The sequence below is a fragment of the Arvicola amphibius genome, chromosome 10 (genome assembly GCF_903992535.2).
Source record: "Arvicola amphibius chromosome 10, mArvAmp1.2, whole genome shotgun sequence".
NCBI lineage: Eukaryota > Metazoa > Chordata > Mammalia > Rodentia > Cricetidae > Arvicola > Arvicola amphibius.
In genome coordinates this window covers 89,785,328-89,806,278 of record NC_052056.1, presented here as the reverse complement: position 1 = coordinate 89,806,278, position 20,951 = coordinate 89,785,328, and the positions used below count along the sequence as shown (strand labels likewise).

The 20,951-nt window shown below is 47.7% G+C and overlaps 1 protein-coding gene across 3 annotated transcripts in view; it reads left to right on the top strand.

The window, feature by feature from the left end:
- The window catches only part of Auts2 (activator of transcription and developmental regulator AUTS2), a 1,090,291-nt gene that overhangs the window by 992,663 nt on the left and 76,677 nt on the right, over positions 1-20,951 (top strand). For all 3 annotated transcript variants that reach the window (XM_038346249.1, XM_038346250.1, XM_038346248.1), the window contains exon 6: positions 8,641-8,692. In XM_038346249.1, coding sequence (XP_038202177.1) covers positions 8,641-8,692 — 52 coding nt within the window. The remainder of the gene's footprint in view (positions 1-8,640; positions 8,693-20,951) is intronic.

The following is a 20,951-nucleotide window of genomic DNA, read 5'->3' as shown; positions in this document are numbered from 1 at the left end:
ACTGGCAGGAACAAAGGTCGACCGTGACAGGACAGGCATGCACCTGTCTCCTGGCATGCAGTAGCTTCTTTGCTTTTGTTCCCTACACCAGGGCTCTTGGCTGACCAGCACAGGAGCAGGAGACTCTTGGTTCAAAAAGCAGGCCCTGGGCTGGAGATTTGCCTCAGATGGTACAGTGTTTGCCAACATGCCTGAAGTCCTGGATTGGATCCTCAGTGCCACAGAAACCAGGTGTAGGGGCAAGCCAGTAATCCCAGCCCTTGTTGAGGTACCAGGAGATCTGATTTGTTTAACGTCATCCTCAGCTACATAGCAAGTTCAAGGTCAGCCTGGAATACACGAGACCCTGCTACTGCCCCCCTCCAAATGCAGTAAAAAAAAGTGGGGGGATTAAGAAAGAAAAGGCAGACGAAGTGGCATCTACCCAAGGCTAGCTGGAGAAGGAATTTAGGCATTATTGCTTCCCTTCAGTGCTCTTTTCAAACTGCTTAAGTGATTTAAAACTAAAGGCTTGAATAGATTTCTATAAAGGCTTCCTTTTCCTTTACTCCGGGTACTACTCTGCTGGGGCAGCGCCTCAAGCACATTACGTTCCCAAGGCTAAATACAAATAGATTAATGGAACTTTCTCTATGCAAAACATTCAACCTAAGGCCAGAATTTTAAAGAAGTGTTTTCTATAAATATGGCCAAGTTAAGTCTGGTAAAATAGTACCCATGGACTGTCACCTCAAATTTCAAATTGTCAGTTACTAGCAGTGTAGATGGATTTAGGATTACTGTATTTGTTTTGTTCTGTTGTTGTTGTTTTTCTTAAACAAAGGGTCTCACTATATAGCCCAGGCTGACTTCAAATTCATAATATGTCTGCCTCAGCTTTCCACATTAAAAAAAAAATTGACCTTAGATTCATATTGAACTTGAGGAAGATGGCTTTTCATTTAGTTCGGAAAATTTTGACTAAGAAACTTGACTAAAATCTTAGATGTTTTTTACTTTTGGACAGTCTTATACATACACACACACGTATATAATACTTTCTGTCGTGATGTCATGGTCACCTCCATTCCCATCCCAATTCTACTGAATCCCTTCTTCCCGGACAGTCCCCTCCTACTTTTATGTCAAGTAGCTAGCCTGGGCTACTCAAGACTCTAAAAAATAAATGAGTGTGTGTGTGTGTGTGTGTGTAGGTGTTCCTCTGAGTTTAAATAGCTGACTGCATGAGCATAGGTGCAGTTATGTACTGGAACACGGGCAACTTAACCAGAGGCCACACCACTGGAAAGAATGACTCCCCTCCCCCATCTCACAAACACTCCGGAAATAATTAATTTAACAATAGAAAGAACGTTTTGATTGTGTCTGGTTGACTGATTATGCTTATGTAGCCTAGGCTGGCCCAGAACTTCTGATCCTCCTCCCTCAGTTTGAGTCCATGCTTTTACAAAATCACCTCTTTCCAAGTCTTTTGATATAGCTCAGAGTCTGAAAGTGATGTTAAGAAGCCAGAAATATTTAGTACATTAAGCCTTTGAACTGTAAAAGGCATAATGACTTCCAGACTTGGACCAAGAATCTTTGAAAATAGGGCCCGATATAGTGGTCCATGTCTGTAATCCCAGCGTTGGGAAGGAAGGAGGCAGGGGGATGGCCAGTTAGCGCAGAGGTCTGCCTGGGCTACATAGTGAGATACTGTCTTAATAAAACAATGTGAAATGCCCAATTAGGAAGATTGGAAAAAGAACTGAATTTCAGAGCTGTGGAAGAAGGCTGTGAGTTCCAGGCCTGCTGGAGCTACAGGCCACCTTCCCTCAAAAGTGGGTACCCAAACTCATTTTCCACAAGCTTCTCATGCTGCCATTTCCCAGTGCAGCAAAGCACCAGAAGACCTCTTATTTTCAAAATTAATTTTGCTAAGGGGACAGAATATGTCTCTCTGAAGCAAGCCCCCACCCCCATTTCTTCTTTGAAAAGTTTTTATTTTTTTTAAAGTTCATTACCTTTATTCATTTATTCTGTGTGTCCATGGGGAGGTCCGAGGACAGCTTGCAGGAGTCGGTTCTTGTCTTACACGAAGTGAGCCCCAGACCTCCAATGCTAGTGGTCAGGCTTGGTGTCGAGCGCCTTTACAATGCTGAGCCATCTTGCCGGCCCCTTTGAAAATGTCTTTTTATTTGTTTACTCATGAGGTCCTTGGCATCAGCAGTGGTGAAGTAACTTTAAAAAGATGAGATATGTACATCTTACTATTATTTTACGGAATCATTTTATTAAGGTGGGTCTCCTCCTTGTGCCCCAGATCATTCTGGAACTCACTTTCCTCCACTTGTGCCTCCCAGGTACTAGGGTGACCAAACATTCAGTGCTGTGACGTAGGGATATGGGCATCTTTCTTAAGCCCCTTGGATGACATCTCTGTGGAACTCATCTCTCTGGAGGATCCCTGTCCTTTTGGCCCATCCTTTTCCTTCTCTAGCCACGTTTCCTGGGCCGCGGTGGCATTTGAGGGAACTGGACCTTCTCTCTTGCTTTTCACCCACAGTGCATGTTGCAGCCCAGATCTCCCTTGCCTGCACTCTTTGGGTTTGTCTCCGTGGATTTTGGTCCAAGGAGAGAGACCTCATCAGATTGCAGGGTTGGAGTCAAAACTACAAATGCATTTATTCGACCATCTCCCTGGCATGACACGCTGCTTCCTTCACGGGGCCGCGGATGTCAGGACAGGGAGTAAAGCAGGAGGTCGAAATGCCTTAGGAAGTGTCACGTTTGGGGAGTGGGCCAACGGCTTAGTAGTTGGAGTACTTGCTGTTCTTGCCAAGGGCTGCAGTTTGGTTCCCAGCACCGGAGTCAGGTCACGTGCAGCTCTAGGGGACCTGGCCTCCAGGGGACTGGAAAACGGGTAGCATATGGGCACACACACACACACACATACACAAGGTGGTGTGGGGAGAGGGAGGGAAAAAAGAGAGGGAAGGAGGGAGGGGGAGAGAGAGGAGAGAGAGAATGTTACACATAAAAATGAAGAGAAGGGCTGTGTGTTCTGGTAGAAGGTGAGTGGCTCAAATGGCTGAGGGTACCATTAGTGAACATCCATCCATCCATCCATCCATCCATCCATCCATCCTCCTCCCTTCTAGAGCGGTTAGGTGGGCTCCAGGGGACCTTGCGGTGACAGGTGACACAGTTACTACCCATAGAATGGAGCTTTGGAGTGTTTTTTTTTTTTTTTTCCTGTTTCTCCATTTGCTTGATGAAAGGGGAAGCATCAGACACCACTTGGTGGGTGTGAATGTGTACACAAATCGGATAGTTTGAGGAATTGTGCGACAGGAAAAGATGTCTAAGTGACCACTTTGTAAAGCCTAACACTGCTTAGGGTGGAGGTTAGATAGATCAAGACCTTTTTGTTCTAGACTCTAATCCCCTCCCCCTCAGTGTCTAACAATGAAATAATTATTTTGTATTGGGCACCCACTGTTTGTCCCACTGTCTACCTAAGATCTACGACCCTGGACGTTCATTGCCCTTTCAGAACCTGTTCTTTGCATTTGTGACTGGCCTAGACGTAATTCAACCCCAGGCTGCGGGCCTAGTAGCCTTTCCTTGGTTTAGCACAAATCTCGGAAGCCGTAACTGCAAAGGGAGTGGAGTTTTGCGGTTCCTGCCCGCGGGGAAAGGCGCCAAGGGGACCAGGGGACCGATCCGCTACCGGAGGCGGGATGTAGTGGGAGTCACAGCTGTCAGTGTCGCACCCAGGGACTGCGCCCCCGCGGGGCCGACCGGGCGCCAGGGCGGAGAGGAGGGGCGGCGAGGGGCGGGGCGCGCGGGGCGGGACGGAGGAGGGGCGGTGGCACCGGCTGGCGGCTCCGGCTGGGCGCGCCGAGAAGTCCCGCTCCGAGAGCCGCGAGCGCCAGGAGTAAGGCGCGCTCGGTACAATCCGGGGAGCAAAGTCCAGAGCGCCAGAGCAAGGGCGGGAGAAAGGGGTGTCCCCGCGTCGCCACCAGGGACCCCTTTCCCTGCCACGATCCAGCCCCGGGTAGCCGGTGGCGCTGGCGGCGTGCCGCCGATGGAGTTCACTTGAGCCGGGAACAGGCGGGAGAGGCAGGCCGGAGCAGAGCCAGTCCCGCGCCCCGCAGCAGCTTCAACCACAGCTCTCCGCACCGCACGCGGGCGACACCCGCGGCCGATCGCCACCCCCGGAGCGTCTAGGTGCCACGCCGCGGCGGGCCCAGGACCCATCAGATCAGCCCGTGGCACTGCCGTGCAGGCGGCACCCGCTGTCGGGGAGCCCGAGGCGGCCGCCGGAGAGCAGCTTTCGCCGCTGCCGCCGTACGCCCTCCTCCTCCCTCTCCCTCCTCCCTCCCTCCGCACATGGTCTCCTTTGTCCTGTCGCCGCCGCAGCCGCCTCGATCTTAGCTACGCGCGCCACGGCGGCGGTTCCTGGGCCGCTGCTCTTCAGCTCTGCCAGGTCCCCAGGGCGCACCACCAAGTTGAGCCCTTGGTCTGAGCCAGCCGGTCCCCCGCGCGCCCCGCAGGAGCCACAGGGAGAGCGCGCGGGCCGGGCCCCCTCCCCATCTCCCTGCCACCCGCCCTGGACTTGGCTGCGTTGGATGTGCGCGCGCGGCGCTGACTCCCGGCTGCCACGGAGGAGCCGGGTGCTGCTGCTGCTGCGGCCGCTGCTGCTGTTGCGGCTCTGGTTCGGATTTGGTTCGCGTGCATCGGCTTTGAGACTTTGGAGAGGAATTAGCAAAACACACAGACTTGCGGACCTAGCCGGGCCGGCTGGAGTTGGGCGTTTTCTTTGCTGTGGGTTTTGGTTGCTCTCTCCGGGTGGTGGTGTGTGGTGATCCAGCCGGAGGGAACCCGGCGGAGGACCCAAACCATGAACTTGGGGTTGACAAGACCGCGGAACCCCTGGCGACCAGGTAACGTTGTCCCCGCACCCCTGGGGGGGTGGGGTGGGATGACTCAATTGCTCGCCGCCCGCGGTTGCGGGGGAGGAGGCAGGGGTCGAGGGGTCTTTTGTTGCGGCCGCCGCCGGGCCAGGGTGGTAACAGGGGCGGGCTGGCGTCTGGCGGGCCCGGCCTCCCTCCCCCACCCCTCCCCCGCTCCCCTTTGTACTTTCCTGGCTCCCTGCACCCGCTGGGCTCGGCCGGTGAGCCACGAGCGCCTGCCCGGGAAGCCCTGGCAGATAGAGAAGATCCCACCTCCGGGAGGGGACCCATGCTTCCCCAGTGAGATCCACTAGACCCCAAGCTGGAATGCCTGCGTCTGCTTGGGCTAGAAAGGGCTCCCTGGCGCGGTGCTGCCTGCTGACGGGTCACTGTCGTCCCCCCGTCCCCCCCCTACTGATCTCCGGGTCCCCGCCCTCCTGCTTGTGCGCACGCGGAGCCCAAGGAAGCGAAGAGAACTGGCTGGTGCAGGAACTCACCGGCGCTTAAGTTTCCTAGAGGATTGTCTTTGCTGCTCCCGAAGACGTCCTTACTGTTGGTGCGGCTTTGGAGGGCCGCCTCGGTGATCCGAGTTTTAAGGGGATCCGGGTGCAGCTCCAGACATTTGGAACCCTCCCGTGTGTGCGGGCGGTTTTTATTTCTTTATTTTTATTCATTTTTCTTATTAGCCAACCTGCTTGACTTAACTTTTCTTTCCACGCCAGCTACAGCTTCTAGAGCATAGCAAGTATTGATATAAAAGGCAAATAACACCCATATATCTTCCCGGAAAATGCCCTACAGAGCTTGTTTCTCTGGGAATTGTAGACACAGCCTCTAAGTGTATAAAGCCCATCAAAGTCAAGACGAGGAAACGAAACGGCAACGGCTACTTTAAAATGTGAGCAGCTAAAGGTACTGGGTGCCGGCGAGGTGAGGGAAGACACCCGGTGCGCCTGCCGCTAGATTCACCGCACCTGCATCAGTCCTTGTGAATCTTAAAAGAAAAAAGAAACTGGCTAGGGAAATGATCCAAGTCATAGAGGGAAATGTACTTTTTTTCTTTTAAAAGTAACAAAATGAACACGTCTCCACGATTAAGAAGCCAAGGAACCCAGCGATTTGTCCAAATGATTTATTTTTTAAAAAGTACATGTTTATGTATGTGGAGGGTACATGACGAGGTCAGAGGACAACTTTCAGGAATCCGTTATCTCCTTCCTCCTTTATGTGGGTGCAGTGATCGAATTGAGGTCGTCAGACTTGGCAACAAACACATTTACCTGCTGAGCCATCACACCCACTCTGCACAAATGATTTTTAAAAGTGTGAAAGGAAGGAAAGTTCCTTGAAGAAAGAGCTACGTGAAATTTGCACCTATCAAGACTGCCTGGGGGGCTCTCGAGGAATTTGGATGAAGGTGGTCCACGAGGCCAGATGGGAGAACAAGGAACCAGAAGGACTTTTCCCTCAAACCACCTAGGCATGTGTACCTTTGGTGTTTTTGCTTTTCCAAAGGAGGCCTTTTTTGAGACATCTCCTTCATGCAAGGCTCGGGAGACAATTCAGCATTTTGTGACGGATATCAGTAAAGTGAAGGGTTCAAAAAGCTTCCATTAGAAGGCATTGCGCTGAGCTTCCTGAATATCCATCGGACATGTTTCCTTGATAACTGTTGGTCACAGCATCATCAGGTCCTCAGGGTCACTTCGCTGTCTGCTTGAGAGAATATGTGGTGCTCACAAAGGGGACAGAATCACAGGGGCCGCCACCTACAGCCCAATCCTGCCCTGGCTTCCATATCCAGAGTTACTGAAACCTTAACCAGTTGCTTCCCCCTAGCTATGCTTTTTGCTGTTTTGGAAGAGCAACAATTGAAAAAAAAAAAACCCACCAAACCTATTTATGTATGCCATTAGTCTCGCTGTACCAGAAAACCCCAATTTTCCGAGTGTTATTTTAGTTTTGTAAAATAATTGAAGAGACAGGGTGTTGCTTGTGTGAGTGCATGTGTGTAGTTTTTTTTTTCTTTTAAAAAACATTAACTGAATTTTAGTTTTGAAGCCATGACTCGCTAATGACCATTCTAAGAGCAATTAACAGTGTTTTTCAGAACGATGAAAACTCTTTGAATTGCTAGATTTTAAACGGGAAAGCTCACAAGTGTAGACATCGCTTTACTGTGTGGGTATAGTAACACCTCTGGTGCAGCAGAGAAATCCTGTGCTTTGTCAGACTCACACGGCTCAGAGCCATGCGGATCTCTTGGACTGTTTGCTGCTGAACACCCTCCCGAAGACTTTCTTTGTGGCTCATTTTTATGAAATGTTACTATAACGTAATATAATTCCATTTAGTGTTTCTTACGATGTGCGGAAAGCTATGTCTGCATTTTATTCTTCCTACAGAAGTAGAGGGTGGAATCTCTGTATGGTTTTTCACAAGTGAATGCGATTGAATACTCATTTTGTACAATTTTGCCCTTGATCCTATTAATCCTCTGAACCCACCCCTGCAGCAGGAAGATTAGAATTAAAATAAATGAGAACCAGCCATAATAAAAAATAGGTTAGGTCTTTTTATATCCCTGGCCTTGTGAACTGGAACATTTCCTTCAGTTATACACAGAAATATTTCATCTCCATCAATGTAGCATTGAAAGACTACATAGAATATCTTCTTTGTCCCCCCAAAGCCAGCCCAAGTTTCCTCGCCCTTGTTCCCCATATTTCTTTCTCTCATATTTATTGAACATTCTGTGCCTTGCTTGGTCAAATTTATGCATTTCTGTATAAAACATGAAAGATAAGAGTTTTCTCATTAGGGTTATAAGTCAAACACAGTATAATTGTAGGTGGGCCTTGACGTTTCAAAGGGGTATCTTCAAACCAGAACAGTGAACTTGCTTAATTTTACCTTTTTTCTAAGTCCGAGAAATAAGCAATAAATCGTCAACATTACCGCCTCTTCCATGAAACCGACTACTCACCGTTATTTCCCAGCACATTAGTATATGTTTTAAATTGACTTGAATCTTGCCATTTAAACAAGCTATTGACTTCCCTCATGCCAGTGTAATAATTAGCAGACATGATCTCTGAAAAACATGAAAAGGAAGTAACCCTGGTGGCAGAGTGGCCAGGTTTTAAACAGGGTCAACCCTCATCTGAAACACTGAGGTTGGCCTGGTTACTGTGAGAAACCCTGAACATCGGGGTCATCAAGACACCTTCAAAAACAAATTAATTTCTGGGTATAATGGTTGACACTTTAGTGAGGAAAAGCGTAATGTCCAAAAATACAGATTTCTAATTTGTAGAAGAAAATTGAAAAACAGAAAATCTATTGGCAAAAAAAAAAAAAAAAGCCATTTCCAAAATAATGATCTGTCAACGGAATTGGTAAATCATTTGTGAATTAACTAAATTGCCTTGTGGACCATTTCATAGAAATATGTTTTGCACCGATAATATGTCTAATAAGGACACGTTTTGAAAATCAGAATTTTTTTCTCTTTCCCCCAATAAATAGCTGCAGTGCAGGCCTTTCTCCAGCAGTCAACCAGCACCACCTTATGGAGGATTTGGGGAAATTACGGGCTCTTATATTTTCCTAAAATATTGTCAATTGATTTAAAATCATAGCAACCCAGGATGCTGTGGGTGATGGTCTTTGCTGACAATCTTTACGCCTTCTTGTTTTTCAGGCATCAGATGCTAGCTCCGAAAAACTCTTCAACACTGTTCTTATAAACAAAGGTAAGACTCCCCCCTTTATTATTCTAAATGATGGCTTTAAAATAAATATGCATCTCATTGCCATTGTCTGAGAAGAAGGAGAGAAGGAAAATTCATGTAGTCTTTTTGTCTTCACATTTTGTGCTTTGGTGCGCTGTGGAATCTGGATGTTTTTGAGATGAGGGAGGGGAAGTTCACTTTGAAAGAATCTACTGATTCCTTGTTTAAATGGATCGGTGGTGTTAATTTCATGTAGGCAGCTGCAATAGAGAAGAATGTTTTTACAATGTCTTGATTGCTGGTTATCAACTTCCCGGCAGTCAGAGCATTATAAATAGTACATGTGGACCTCAGACGGTAATAACCAGCGGGGGTATTTAGTATACACGGCGTTATAGCCATAAGCCAACCTTTCTGCTCTGGGCTCTCTGTAAAGTTAATAAATGTGCAAGAGGGCAGAATTTAATTACGCACTTCCCCATTTACTTCTTCCAAACCTCAGTCTGAAGAGTAAGAGAGGCTAATGATGCCGAGATACATTTGGGAAAGACTCACCCTAAATAACTGCCGGTAGGTTTTTTAGCGGTCTTCATTTGCAGAAGTGCCTTTAGCCACAATGAAATTTAGGGGAGTCTCCTTGCACTGGCTTCAATTGGTGTGTCATCTGAGTGATGCAGGTGACAGCAGTCCACCTTCCCTTCCCGCTATAGAACCTGACATAAGGGCTTGCAGGATAATTATTGCTAAATAATTGCTAAATAAAGATGTGCTGGCCTGTGGTAATCTCTGTATCACTAGGATGCTTGGGAGTGCTGGACCAAAGGAGTTAGGAGCCCACGGGGTGAAATGGGAGACCATTTCAGCAAATAGTTTATTTCATTTTTAAAATTTTTAATTTTTGTTCTTTTTGCTTACTAGTTAGTAAGATGTCTGTGTATAGTTAATTTGTGCTCTCCCATTATTTTGAAATTGAACCTACCTTGATTTTAAACAGTACATTATATTTGAAGTTGTCCCCAGGGCCTGTGTGCTTATAACTTTGCTGGGATTCTCAGAATTAATATCATATTGAATATGGTCTTGAATTTTAATTGCATGATACAATTCCAGCATTATATTTCATCATATTTTTAATGACCTGAGAACTTTGTGTAAATTTGTGATTCATAATTCTAAAAGCCCAGTAAAATCTGATGTGGGTTCTTGACAGCACATCTCCCTCAATGGTAGGAATGTATGATTGCGTTCTGATCGTGTTATTGAGAGGGAAGAATTAATGGGCCTTGGAGGTGTCTTTACTGAGGCAGGGCAGGTCACTCACTCCCCAAAGCAGTTTGTGTGATTCTCTGACCTTCCCAACCCTGGCGCACACACCTCCAGTCACCTGGGACAGGGTCTTTTTTGTGCTAAGTTGCTATGGCCCTTTCTAAGCTCTGGGTTTGGCTCTCATTGCAACTTGAGGAAAACCCAGACTGATGGCTGAGCCCCTTCTCTCTCTCCTTCCTGTCTCTTCTCTCTCTTTCCCATCCCACCCCCAGCCTCGAGTTTCCAGTCCAGCACTTCCCGTGTTCTTATTTCTGTTTGCTTACACTGAGTGATGTGTGGCATCTATTTGGCAGAGCACAGTCATGCCCCTGACCGGGTGCCTTTCTTCTGAGCTGCTTTTCTGAGAGAAGTGAGGGGTGATTTCAGTTGCCTTGAAAGGATTAAGGTTTCTTTGTGTATACTAAAATCAACACAGGCTTTTCTGCTAAGCTTTGCTTGGGAAACGTACACAAATAAGCATTTTAGTTGATGACGGATTATTCCTTGGCCCCTTATTTCCATCAAAATGGCCTTTCTTTCCTCCCCTGGAGTTTCCCCTTAATGCCTTATGCTAATTCCCCTTGGTAGCATGAATGACAAGCTCCCCGATCGGTGTGCAAGTACAGGTGTTGCTGAAGTAGGCCGAGTACCTGGTACTCAACCCTTTCTCCCTGGAGAAGGAGCCGGAGGGATGCGGAGAATCTCAGACAACATTAGCATAGTTTTCAAATTGCTAAATATCAGGAAAACAACTACCCCACCCCCCAAAAAAGATCACTGTGTAGAATTGATGTCGGTAACTCCTGGGAGACAGGTGCAGTGAGCCTCGCTAGGCTCGTGTGGTTTGGTGTCTGCTTTTACTCCTGGTAGTAGCAGCGGTGCTTACTGGATATGTGGCAGACAGGTCCTTCAGCTGTCGTCTTCTCTCACATCAAGTTCAAGTAAATATGAAAAGCCTGCTTGCTTACTGGATCTCTCTCTCTCTCTCTCTCTCTCTCTCTCTCTCTCTCTCTCTCTGTGTGTGTGTGTGTGTGTGTGTGTGTGTGTGTGTGTACACACACTGTTTTAAAGGACAGGTTTACACCAGGTAACAGACACAGCAGGGACATTCTTAAAGGCCTTCTCTTACTGAGTACATTAACAAGGGTGTTAGGGAGTCCCACGTTGGCACTCTTCAGGGTCATGTTCAAAGCCACATATCGCCCCTTCTTCTCCACAGGAGCCTGGCAGTCTTCTGGTCTCAGAGTAGCAGGCTTAGCTGGGAAGGTTATGCCTCCAAGCCTGGTGGTCTGGTGGGTGTGCGGATTTGGCCCATAAAATTTCACTGTTGGAGGGCAGCGGTAAGCTCACTGGCTGATTGGGCCAGGGACTTTGGAGTTGGCAACTTTGGTGTTGGCCTGCTCAGCTTCGAGACAGAGCCCCGGGCTGTAACAGCAAGGGGCCCTGGCTCAAGTCCATCCCTCTGCTTGTGCGCTTGAACAAGCCATTTAGCCTCTGCAGGTCAGAGTTTTCAATCCTAGTTCTGGGCCAGCATCTCCAGTTGGGATAAAACCGTTAATTGGCGAAGGGCATGGGTCGGAACAGACAGGGGGATGATGAATATGTTTTCTGTAACTTACCAATTGATTTTTGTTGAAGTGTTCCTGTCTTGTAGACCCAATCCAGTTCAGTGGAATAAGACCCCACATAGGTGTTCCCAAATGTTGTTTCTTTTGATACCTTAAATTTCCAGTTTTACAAGTTAATCAGGTGGTGTGTGCTTGCTTATGTACTGAGCATAACCAGTGAGAAGGAGCCTTTCAATAGAGGCGTGGAGCCCGAACCTACAAATCGGAATGATTATTGCTGCAGACTTAAAAAAAAATAGCTCAACTTTAATCAAGGTCAAAGTTGCCTTATCTAATCTCAGTGTGTTTAAATGTTTACAGGATGTTCATGTGAATTTTATGAATCCTTCTGTCTTTGTGATTCAACCATCTGTCAAAGGAAAAAATGAGTTTTCCCATTGAGACAGAAGCCGAGAGAGACTGACTTACTTACGGCCCCTGTGCTGTGAGCTGAACAGCTATGGGAACAATAGGCTCTGTAACTCCCCAACTGCTGGAGCACATTGTACTTAAGAAGGAGCTTCTGTGAGGAGGGGGACGGCTTAGTAGGGAACGTTCTTGCTTTGCAGGCATGAGCACCTGAATTAGAGTCCCCAGAACCCTTGTTTAAAAGCTAGGTATAATGGCCAACTCGTGCTGTCCCAGCAGTGGGGAGGCAGAGGCGGGAAGGTCCTTGGGGTTAGCCTAGCCTCCTGGGAAGCTTTCAGACAGAGAGATCCTGTCTCAAAAGAAACAAGGTAGAGGCCTGTGAGGTGACCCAGTGGGAAAAAGCACTTTTCACTCGGGGGTAGCAGTCTGAATTCAGTGCCTTGAACCCATGTAAGGCTGGTAGTAGAGACCCAGTTCCGTAAAGTGGTCCCCTGTCCTTTGCACAGTTGCTACATATGGCACACCCCCATCTGCTCAAAAGCGCACCAACGATAACAACAGCAACAACAATAGGATGGATAGAGATTGAGGAAGACACCTGATACCAACTTTTAAGTTTGCATGTATCCACGTAAAGAATTTTGTAACTGATTTAGCGTGACCAATATTTATTACGTTTTGTTTATTTGTTTGTTTGGCTTTTGGAGTTTTTCTGTGTAGCCCTGACTATCCTGAAGCTTGCTCTGTAGACCAGGCTGGCCTCGAACTCACAGAGATCTGTCTGCCTCTACCTTCCAAGTGTGGGATTAAAGGCAGGCGCCACCACTACCTGTTAACAGTAATAACTATTACTATTACTTTATTTGGTTTGTCAAGATAGGGTTTTTCTGTGTAACAGCCCTGGCTGTCCTGGATCTCACTTTGTAGACCAGGCTGCCCCTCCTTTAGGATTTACTTTTTATTTTTAATTATTTATCTGTGAATGGATTTATGCACATGGGTACAGTGCCCAAAGAGGCCAGAAGAGGGCATCGAATCACCTGTAGCAGGAGTTACAGGTGATTTTGAGCTGCCCGAGGTGGGTTCTGAGAATCAGATCCTCTAAAGAATAGGATGCACTAAACTGTTGAGCCATCTCTCCTTTTCTTGTTACCCTTTCTCACTTCCCATAGCTCCTCCTCGGCAGTTTGGCCACCTGGATGTGTAGGCAGGTGCACACACACCCATCCTGCCAAGAGGATTAACCTCATCCCAAGCCCTTCAGTCTCTGTAGAGCAAAGCCTCCTGGAGAAGGCAAGGAAGGAGAAGGGATGACTCCTGTCTGCTTCCTCCCAGCCTGGCTGCCGGTCCTGTCTCAGCTAGGAGAGGAGGACCTGCCACTTCCTTTCACCTCACAGTCCCAATCTCAGGACGCCTTCTGAAGCCAAGGCAGGCTGCAGGGAGAACATGCAAGAAGTGTGTTTCACACACACACACACACACACACACACACACACACACACACACACACACACCTTTGTACTTGCTTCATTAACTTCTCCTGAGCTGACATGGATAAATGTCTACACTGGATAGGGCACCAACAACTGACCAGAGTAATGGATTTCACCAAGGTCCTACTTGGTGAACTAATTAGTTTATTGGCCTTACTTACAAAACACAGATGAGGGATTATTTACTGGAATGTCTGTGACACTAGAGCAGCTACATCACCACAAAATCCCACCTCATCATGGATGACGATGGAGTCCCTCAATCCTCCATGATCCCTTGCGGCTGAAGGGAGTGATGGCTAAATCCCTGGATGAGGTCCTTTGACCCTCCTAGCCTCCTCCTAAGGCTATTAACAGCTCTGCTGACAATTACCAAAAGACCTTGCTACCACTGTATATTGTTCCCCCTCAGTAAGTTGCCATGACTACCAGGCCAGGTAATCTCTGCTCCAAACTGGATGTGGGATGGTCCTGTTATGCCCAGAGGTGTTTTGTTCGTCCTCCTCCCCCCCCTCTCTCTCTGCCAAAATACAGCAGTCCCACAGTGTAGACTTAGATCCTGTTAGGGAATATCCCATGAGCTAGTTTGAAGAGGAGGGAGCTGTAACTCTCTAAGGGTGTCTGTGAGGGTGGTGGTGGGGAATAATTCCGGGAGGGTAGAGGCCTCCGAATCCCATGGCGAGCATGGCTTGTCAGGAAAATGAAGGATCAGTGTCCTACCATCTACCAGCTAGGCAGAATCCTACTTCTTCCTCAGCACCAGATGTGGGGAGTTCTCATGGACGTCCCAGGCAGAATGCTTGATCACCCTGAACTCTTCAAGGCCTCAGCTGACCAGAGGCACACCCTTCTCTGGGGTTGCTGGAAATAGGATTTCCAATGGGACACAGTCAAGAGGGGTTCCTCTAATGGTTTAAATGAGAACTGCCTCCATTTTAAAACCAGGTCTCCAGTCGGCTGCAGTGTTTGAGAGGTATGGGGTTGTGGCCTTTGAGATTAAAAGCCTAGAAGCCACATCTAGCTTGGGCTGTCTTGTTTCGAGCTTGTGCTAAAGGATGTGACCTCTCAGCATGCTGCTTCAGCCACCGTGCTTGCTCCTTGCAGCTGCGCCTCTCCACCAACATGGCGCTCATCCTTCTAGAGCCCTAAACCCAGATAAACTTTTCTCTAAGTCTCCTTGGTCATGGTGTTTAGCATAGCAACAGGAAAGTGACTGATACAGGTTTGTTGAATGATTTGGGTGGTTTGCTTTGGACAACGTCAGAGACGGCCTTGGTTAGTACATCCTCTGAGATCTGAGATGAGACCCAGAACATACCACGGGGCTAGGGATGTGGCTTGATTGGTGTAGTGCTTACCTCGTTCGAGGGAAACCCTGCTTTCCATGCATGGCTCTGCATAAGCTAGATGTGGTGGCTCATACCTGGAATCTCAGCACCCTAGAAGTGGTAGAGACAGGGGGGGCCAGAAATCCAGGATCACCCTCTGCAATATAATGAGTTATAAAATGAGACCAAAACCAACCAGAGGTCCTGTCTCAAAAACAGAGAAACTAAGGTATTGCAAGCAACTTCACCATAGTAAGTTTCTAATAGCAACAGTGTTATCTGTATTTGTTAATTGAAGGAAAAGGATTCTTTGAATAAAAAAGGCAACATTATGTCTTGATTAAAGTCCCTCCCCTAAAGTAGTTAGTTACACACCTAAAAACACTACAGTTGACTTGTGGAATAGCTTAAGGAGGGAAATGTGATTTAAAGCTCAGTACCCCTTTATCATGGACACAGGAGCCCGTGTTACCCTTGGGGTGTCTTGGGTTTAGAGAAAGAAAGACTGTCATGTCAAGTTCAAACCTGTTGGGTGTCATAGTAAACTGAGCCAAGTTTAGTCTCTGCAAATGAGTTGTTTTTATCAACTTTGGAATCTTAGATAAGGAGAAGGTAGAATATTGTTCATTTTTTATTTTTCACCTTTGGGGAGTGTGTGTGCGTGTGCACTGTTTCAGAGCTGGCTTTCTTGGGGTTTTGAGAGATAGAAATGTCTTACATGTGGAGAATTAAATAGTGTTGAAGGGTAATTGGTGCTTGATGTGAGACAAAGGAGTTAGAAGTAGTTCGTTCTTCTCCCACCCCAAACCACAAATAGCACGCAATCAGGCCCCTTTTGTCATGGAAATTGGCCTTTCTGGGGGAAGTCTGACTCTCCCGTACAGAAGCTGTTGTATAGAATTATTCCTAGAGAATTCTGGGAAACCGATGCCTTGTCCTGCTAGTGTCACCAGCGGGGGACCAGAAATATTCCACGTGGGGAGAAAGTGCTTCTCTCTGGATACACATGTGTGGAAGCCAGATGTCTTTGCCGGGTGTCTTCCTTGCCCATTCTCCACCATATTGTGTGAGATTGGCTTTCTCACTGGCCCCAGAGCGCACAGATTAGGCTAGGTGGCTGGGGCCCCTCTCCTGTCTTCATCTTCCTAGGGCTGGGATGAATAACTTTTATACGGGTGCTGGGCATCAAACTCAGGTCCTCAGATTGTATGGGTAGTTTACAGCCTTCTCCCCAGCCTCCGCACTCAATCAGTACATTTATCCAGCCACTGCCCCCTGGCCCTCTGAGGGACTTGTGGGTGGGCAGGAAGAGGAAACAGAGGCAGGAGTTAGATCCCACCACAAGCATTTAGGTGTAAGTCATGGAGAGCATCTGAGATGATCTTAGTGGTATTTGAAGGTTCAGCATTGGCCTCCCTGCCACCTTGCAGAAGGAAGAGAAGGCCAGCTCCTCAGATCATGCCTGTCCCCGTGACCACTTGGGAACCCGTTACTATGCAATACATTGTATGTCTGTGGATGTAGAGGTCAGAAGTCGATTTTTCTCAGTTGCTCTCCACCTGGTTTTTTTTTTTTTTTTTTTTTTTTTTGTTGTTGTTTTGAGACAAAATTTCTCAGTGAGTCTGGCTGCACCGACTGGCCAGTAAGTCCCAGGGATCCACCAGTCTCTGTCTCCCCGGTGCCCAGGGCTAATTACGGAGAGCTTCACCACACCTTCCACTTCTGTGTAGGTGCTGGGGATCCGAACTCTGCTTGTTGTGTGGCAAGCACCTTACCAGCTGAAGCATCTCTCCAGCCCCTAGCAGATTCTTTTCATGAGCGTCCAGACACTGTGTTTTATTTCTGAGCCCACTAGAAAGCCCTTCACTTCCTCTATTGGGCAGTTCCTGCATCCTCTGTCTGAAATAGTTTCCCTTGCAGCCGGCAGTTTTGCCAGAAAGGCTTGACTGTTCCTCAGCCTCCTTCAGCCCATTCGTGGGTATGGGTATGCAGTGTTTTTCCTTTAGACACTGGTCTAGTGTCTGGTTCCCCGGGAGAGGAAGGCAATCACAGCAGGCCATTGTGATAACAGTGATTGCTATTGAAACACCAAGTCTGTGTTGCAGACAGGCACCGAAAGGTGTTGAAGACCAAAGCCTGCTTCCTCTTTTAGGGAGGCTTCCTAATACGTCTTCCAGCCCCAGGCGTGGCTTCCTTCCTACAGGAAAGCCTGTGGGCTATTCCATGCTTCTGGGTTATTTCTAGTTTCTGACATGTACAGGGGGGGAGAAAAACACGTTGTTTTCTCCCCCCAAAAATGTATGTTTATTTAACTAGGTCTCTTTTCTGCTTCACAATCTGGATTCCATTCAGTCAGTTACCACTCCAATTAACTAACAATTATTTAACATTAACAGTAATTACAGACGCCAGTTAAGCGCCTACAGATGTCAACTGTTAGCCTTGTACCTAATCACTCAATGAAACGGAGAAAGTTCAACAAACATCAATTAGCCCAGCAATTAGTATGAGTTAGCAAAGAGCGCGTTATCATGTGTGTGCTGATTCCATTTATTTTCTTTTGGCAGTAAAATACACACGCATATACACATGCACACACACACATGCGGTGAGTCCCTCAGATAAGATAAAAACTATTGTTTTACAGCTTACGTAAGAACCATTGCCTGGCCTGGGCCTAAGTCAAAGTGTTCTACCCTGGAATTTATTTAGCCAACAAAATTGGTCTCGATGTCCCTTAAAAACCCATTGCCGCTCAGGCTTCGGAAGCAACTTTGGCGAGCTAGGAATCCAGTAAATATACTTTGAAAGAAAATGCTCTTGGACGTCAGTGGAGGAAATGATAGGTTCACACTTGAGCTGGCTGCTCTCTGTGCATCACAGATTTCTCCCCAATTTATTCCTGAACCTGCGACAGAGTGCAGTGGTGATCTTATTAATTTTATGGTTCCTGAACCTTTCACTCAGTTGGCTTTAGTTAGGCTGGAGTGAACATCAAACCACTTTTACCTCCTTGTCCTGGTCTACGCTTTAAAAAAGTAGGGGCAGTTCTTGTTGGAAGAGAATTTAATTCTTGAATCCACCAGGGAAAACCTGGTCCTGAATTCTCAATCTTTCAGTTGGTATGTGCCTACGTTTGGTGTGTGTGCATGTGTGTGTGGGGGGGGGGAGATGGGACATGAGTCCCATATCTTCGAGAGTGTCATATCATATGTGTGACAGCCTTAGGTGTCAGTTCGGTCTGAGACAGGGTCTCTTGTTTGTCACTTCAGACATCCGGCTAGTTACTCACGAGCGTTCAGGGATTCTCCCATCTCTGTCTCTCTTCTCACCCACAGGAGCCCAGGGATTATAGACACATACTACTACATCTAGCTTTACAGGAGGTCTGGGGAGCCAAAATCAGGTCCCCATACTTGCTGGACAACCATTTTATCCACCCAGTCATATCTCCAGCCCCAGCCCCACCTTGGTTTTTTTTTTTTTTTTTTTTTCTTTTCTATTTGTTTGGTTTTGTTTTTTGAGTCATGGGTCTCTCACTAGTGCTGTGGGCTTATTGCGGATAGAAAGGCTTGGCTGACTGGCCAGTTGACCCCAGAGACACAGCTGTCTCCACCCCACCAGTGCTATCAGTGCTATGATTACAAGCCTGTGCCATCATGCCTAGTCCCCCCCACCCCCCGTCCCCTTTAAGAGCTCAGGAGCTCTAACTCAGCTCTTGATGCTTTGAGACAGCATTTTACCACCTGAGCCAGCCCTCCGGTCCAGCTCTCCCTTTTCCTGTGACTCCTCCCAAGCCCCTCCATCTCTGCCGTTTACACCAAGGTGACTCCCAAGGATTAACTCAGTTTTGCTGGATTTACCAGGAGAGCGCATTCCAAGGCACCACCCATGACTGGGTGTTTGGATATCCTAAGGGGTTGTGGGGCCGCCTCTCCTCCTGGAAATGATTTCCCATAAGCCCCTGAAGCCTGCAGATAGGAGTGGAAGAAGCTGGTCCCCTGTGTCACACTCTCCTGGGTCTCTATGGGTCTAATGTAGCAAAACTTTCCGTTTGGGCAAACCTCCCAATGCCACCCAGAACTTGTTCTACGTTCCCCTTGACTCCCTAGTCTTTATGATCTCCATAGAGAGAATCCAGAGGAGTCTCCTAGAGTCATAATGTAGAAGACACGCAGACTTAACTGTAGAGTAATGGAAGACAGGTTCTTAAGCCGTGAGGGTGGCTTGTATCCGGCGAGACCCATGTCCAGATATACACCGCAGGCAGGCTTCCCAAGATTTTTCTTTTTCCAAATCAGGGTTTCTCTGTTTAACAGTCCTGGAACTCACTTTCTAGACCAGGCTGGCCTCAAACTCACAGAGATCTGCCTGCCTCTGCCTCCCAAGTGCTGGGATTAAAGGAGTGTGCCACCCCCCAACCCCCGCTGGCTTTCTTGCTATTTCTAAAGTCTCTGGATAGATAGTTTTCCTGGCCAGGTGATTCACAGTCTTACATGGACCATCTCTTACAGTAGCGGGCAATGAGACGCTCTTGTTCTTTAACACTAAGAATTATCTAGCTAGTAATCTTAAATGCTTAGGCCTTCTGAAACTAGGTTAAGATATTCAACAATTAATGACCTTCCAGGCCGTCCAGGATGCCACTTCTCCCAGGACCAGAAATACAACTTAGATCCCAGTGGTCTAATAAGTAGTGTGCTGTAGTTCCAGCCCTCGGTTTGATGGGCTGATGGTTATCAGGGAGCAAGCAGTCTGGCCTTCCTGTCCTCTAATCTTGCTGATATCTAGGTAGCAGTCTATATCAGTTACTTTTTTGTTCCTTCAACAGAAGACCTTGTCTTAGGGTTATCATTGCTATAGTGAAACAGTGTGACCAGCAACAACCTGGGGCAGAAGGAGTTTATTCCCCTTATTTTTCCAGGTGACAGTCCCTCACTGAGGGAAGTCGGGACAAGAACTCAAACAGGGCAGGAACCTGGAGGTGGGAGCTGATGTAGAGGCCTTGGAGCGGTGCTGCTTACTGGCTTGCTTCCCATGGCTTGCTCAGTCTGCTTTCTTATAGAACCCAGGACCACCAGTCCAGGGATGGCACCACCCAAATTGGCTGGATCCTTCCTAAACGAACACTAGTTAAGAACATGTCTTACAAAGGCATTTTCTCTATTGAGATTTCCTCCTTTCAAACGACTTTAGCTTGTGTCAAGTTGACATAAAACTAGCCAGGACAGACCCAATCAAAGCAGCTTAAGGGATGGTTTGTTTTGGCTCAAGATTCAAGATTACAGTCCACCGTGGTGGTTCCGGAAAGCAGTGGGCAGGAGCAGGAGGCGGCTGGTCACACTGCACTTGCAGGCAGGAAGCAGAGAGAGGCGGATGCTGGTGCCCAGGTCGCTTCCTCTTGTTCAGACATACTGCCTCTGCTTACTTCCTTCTATTCCTGTGTGCTCGTATGTACATGTGTGGGCTTACAGGTTCCTCCGCCCGTGTGTGGAGGTTAGCGGGTAACTCAGAGGAATAGTTTCTCTCCTTCCACCACGGGAGACACGGGATCGAACTCGGGTTGTCAGGGTTAGCAGCAAGCACTTTAAACCGATCTCGTCAGCCCTCTTTCTTCTTTCTATTCTGTCTTGAACCCCCTCAATACCTAATCTGGAAGCTGTCACACACAGCCATGTGCAGCGGTTTGTTTTCTAGATGGTTCTAGATCTCGTCAAGGTGACAACCATTATTAACCCTTACACTACAGAACACCGATTAGAGTGAAGTCGGGAGTTGGGAAATAGAGGTGTACTTGTTATTGGTAAGGCTAAGGGCAGAGACCCTCCGTGTCAGATAGGCTTTTGTGTTGAACCCATTCACGTGGGAGGACACAGCCGCTGCCCTGTATCGTGCCTCTTCACTTCAGTTCTGGGCACTCTGTCAGCCTGCTTCGGTAACAAAACAGGTCAGAGGCCTACAGGCTCATACTAGGTATAACCCACGCTTCAGCTGATGCCCTTCTGTCCCTGTTCCGAGACTGGGCTGAGAAGCAAGTCCCTTTGCGACACTTGTCTTTGGAGACAGGAAGGAACAGAGACACACCCTAGAGCATTTCTAGACACATCCTCAAGTTTCAGTTTACGTGGGGGTGTTTTTGCTCTTCCAGTACTTCATTGGCCCAAACCAGTGGCTACCT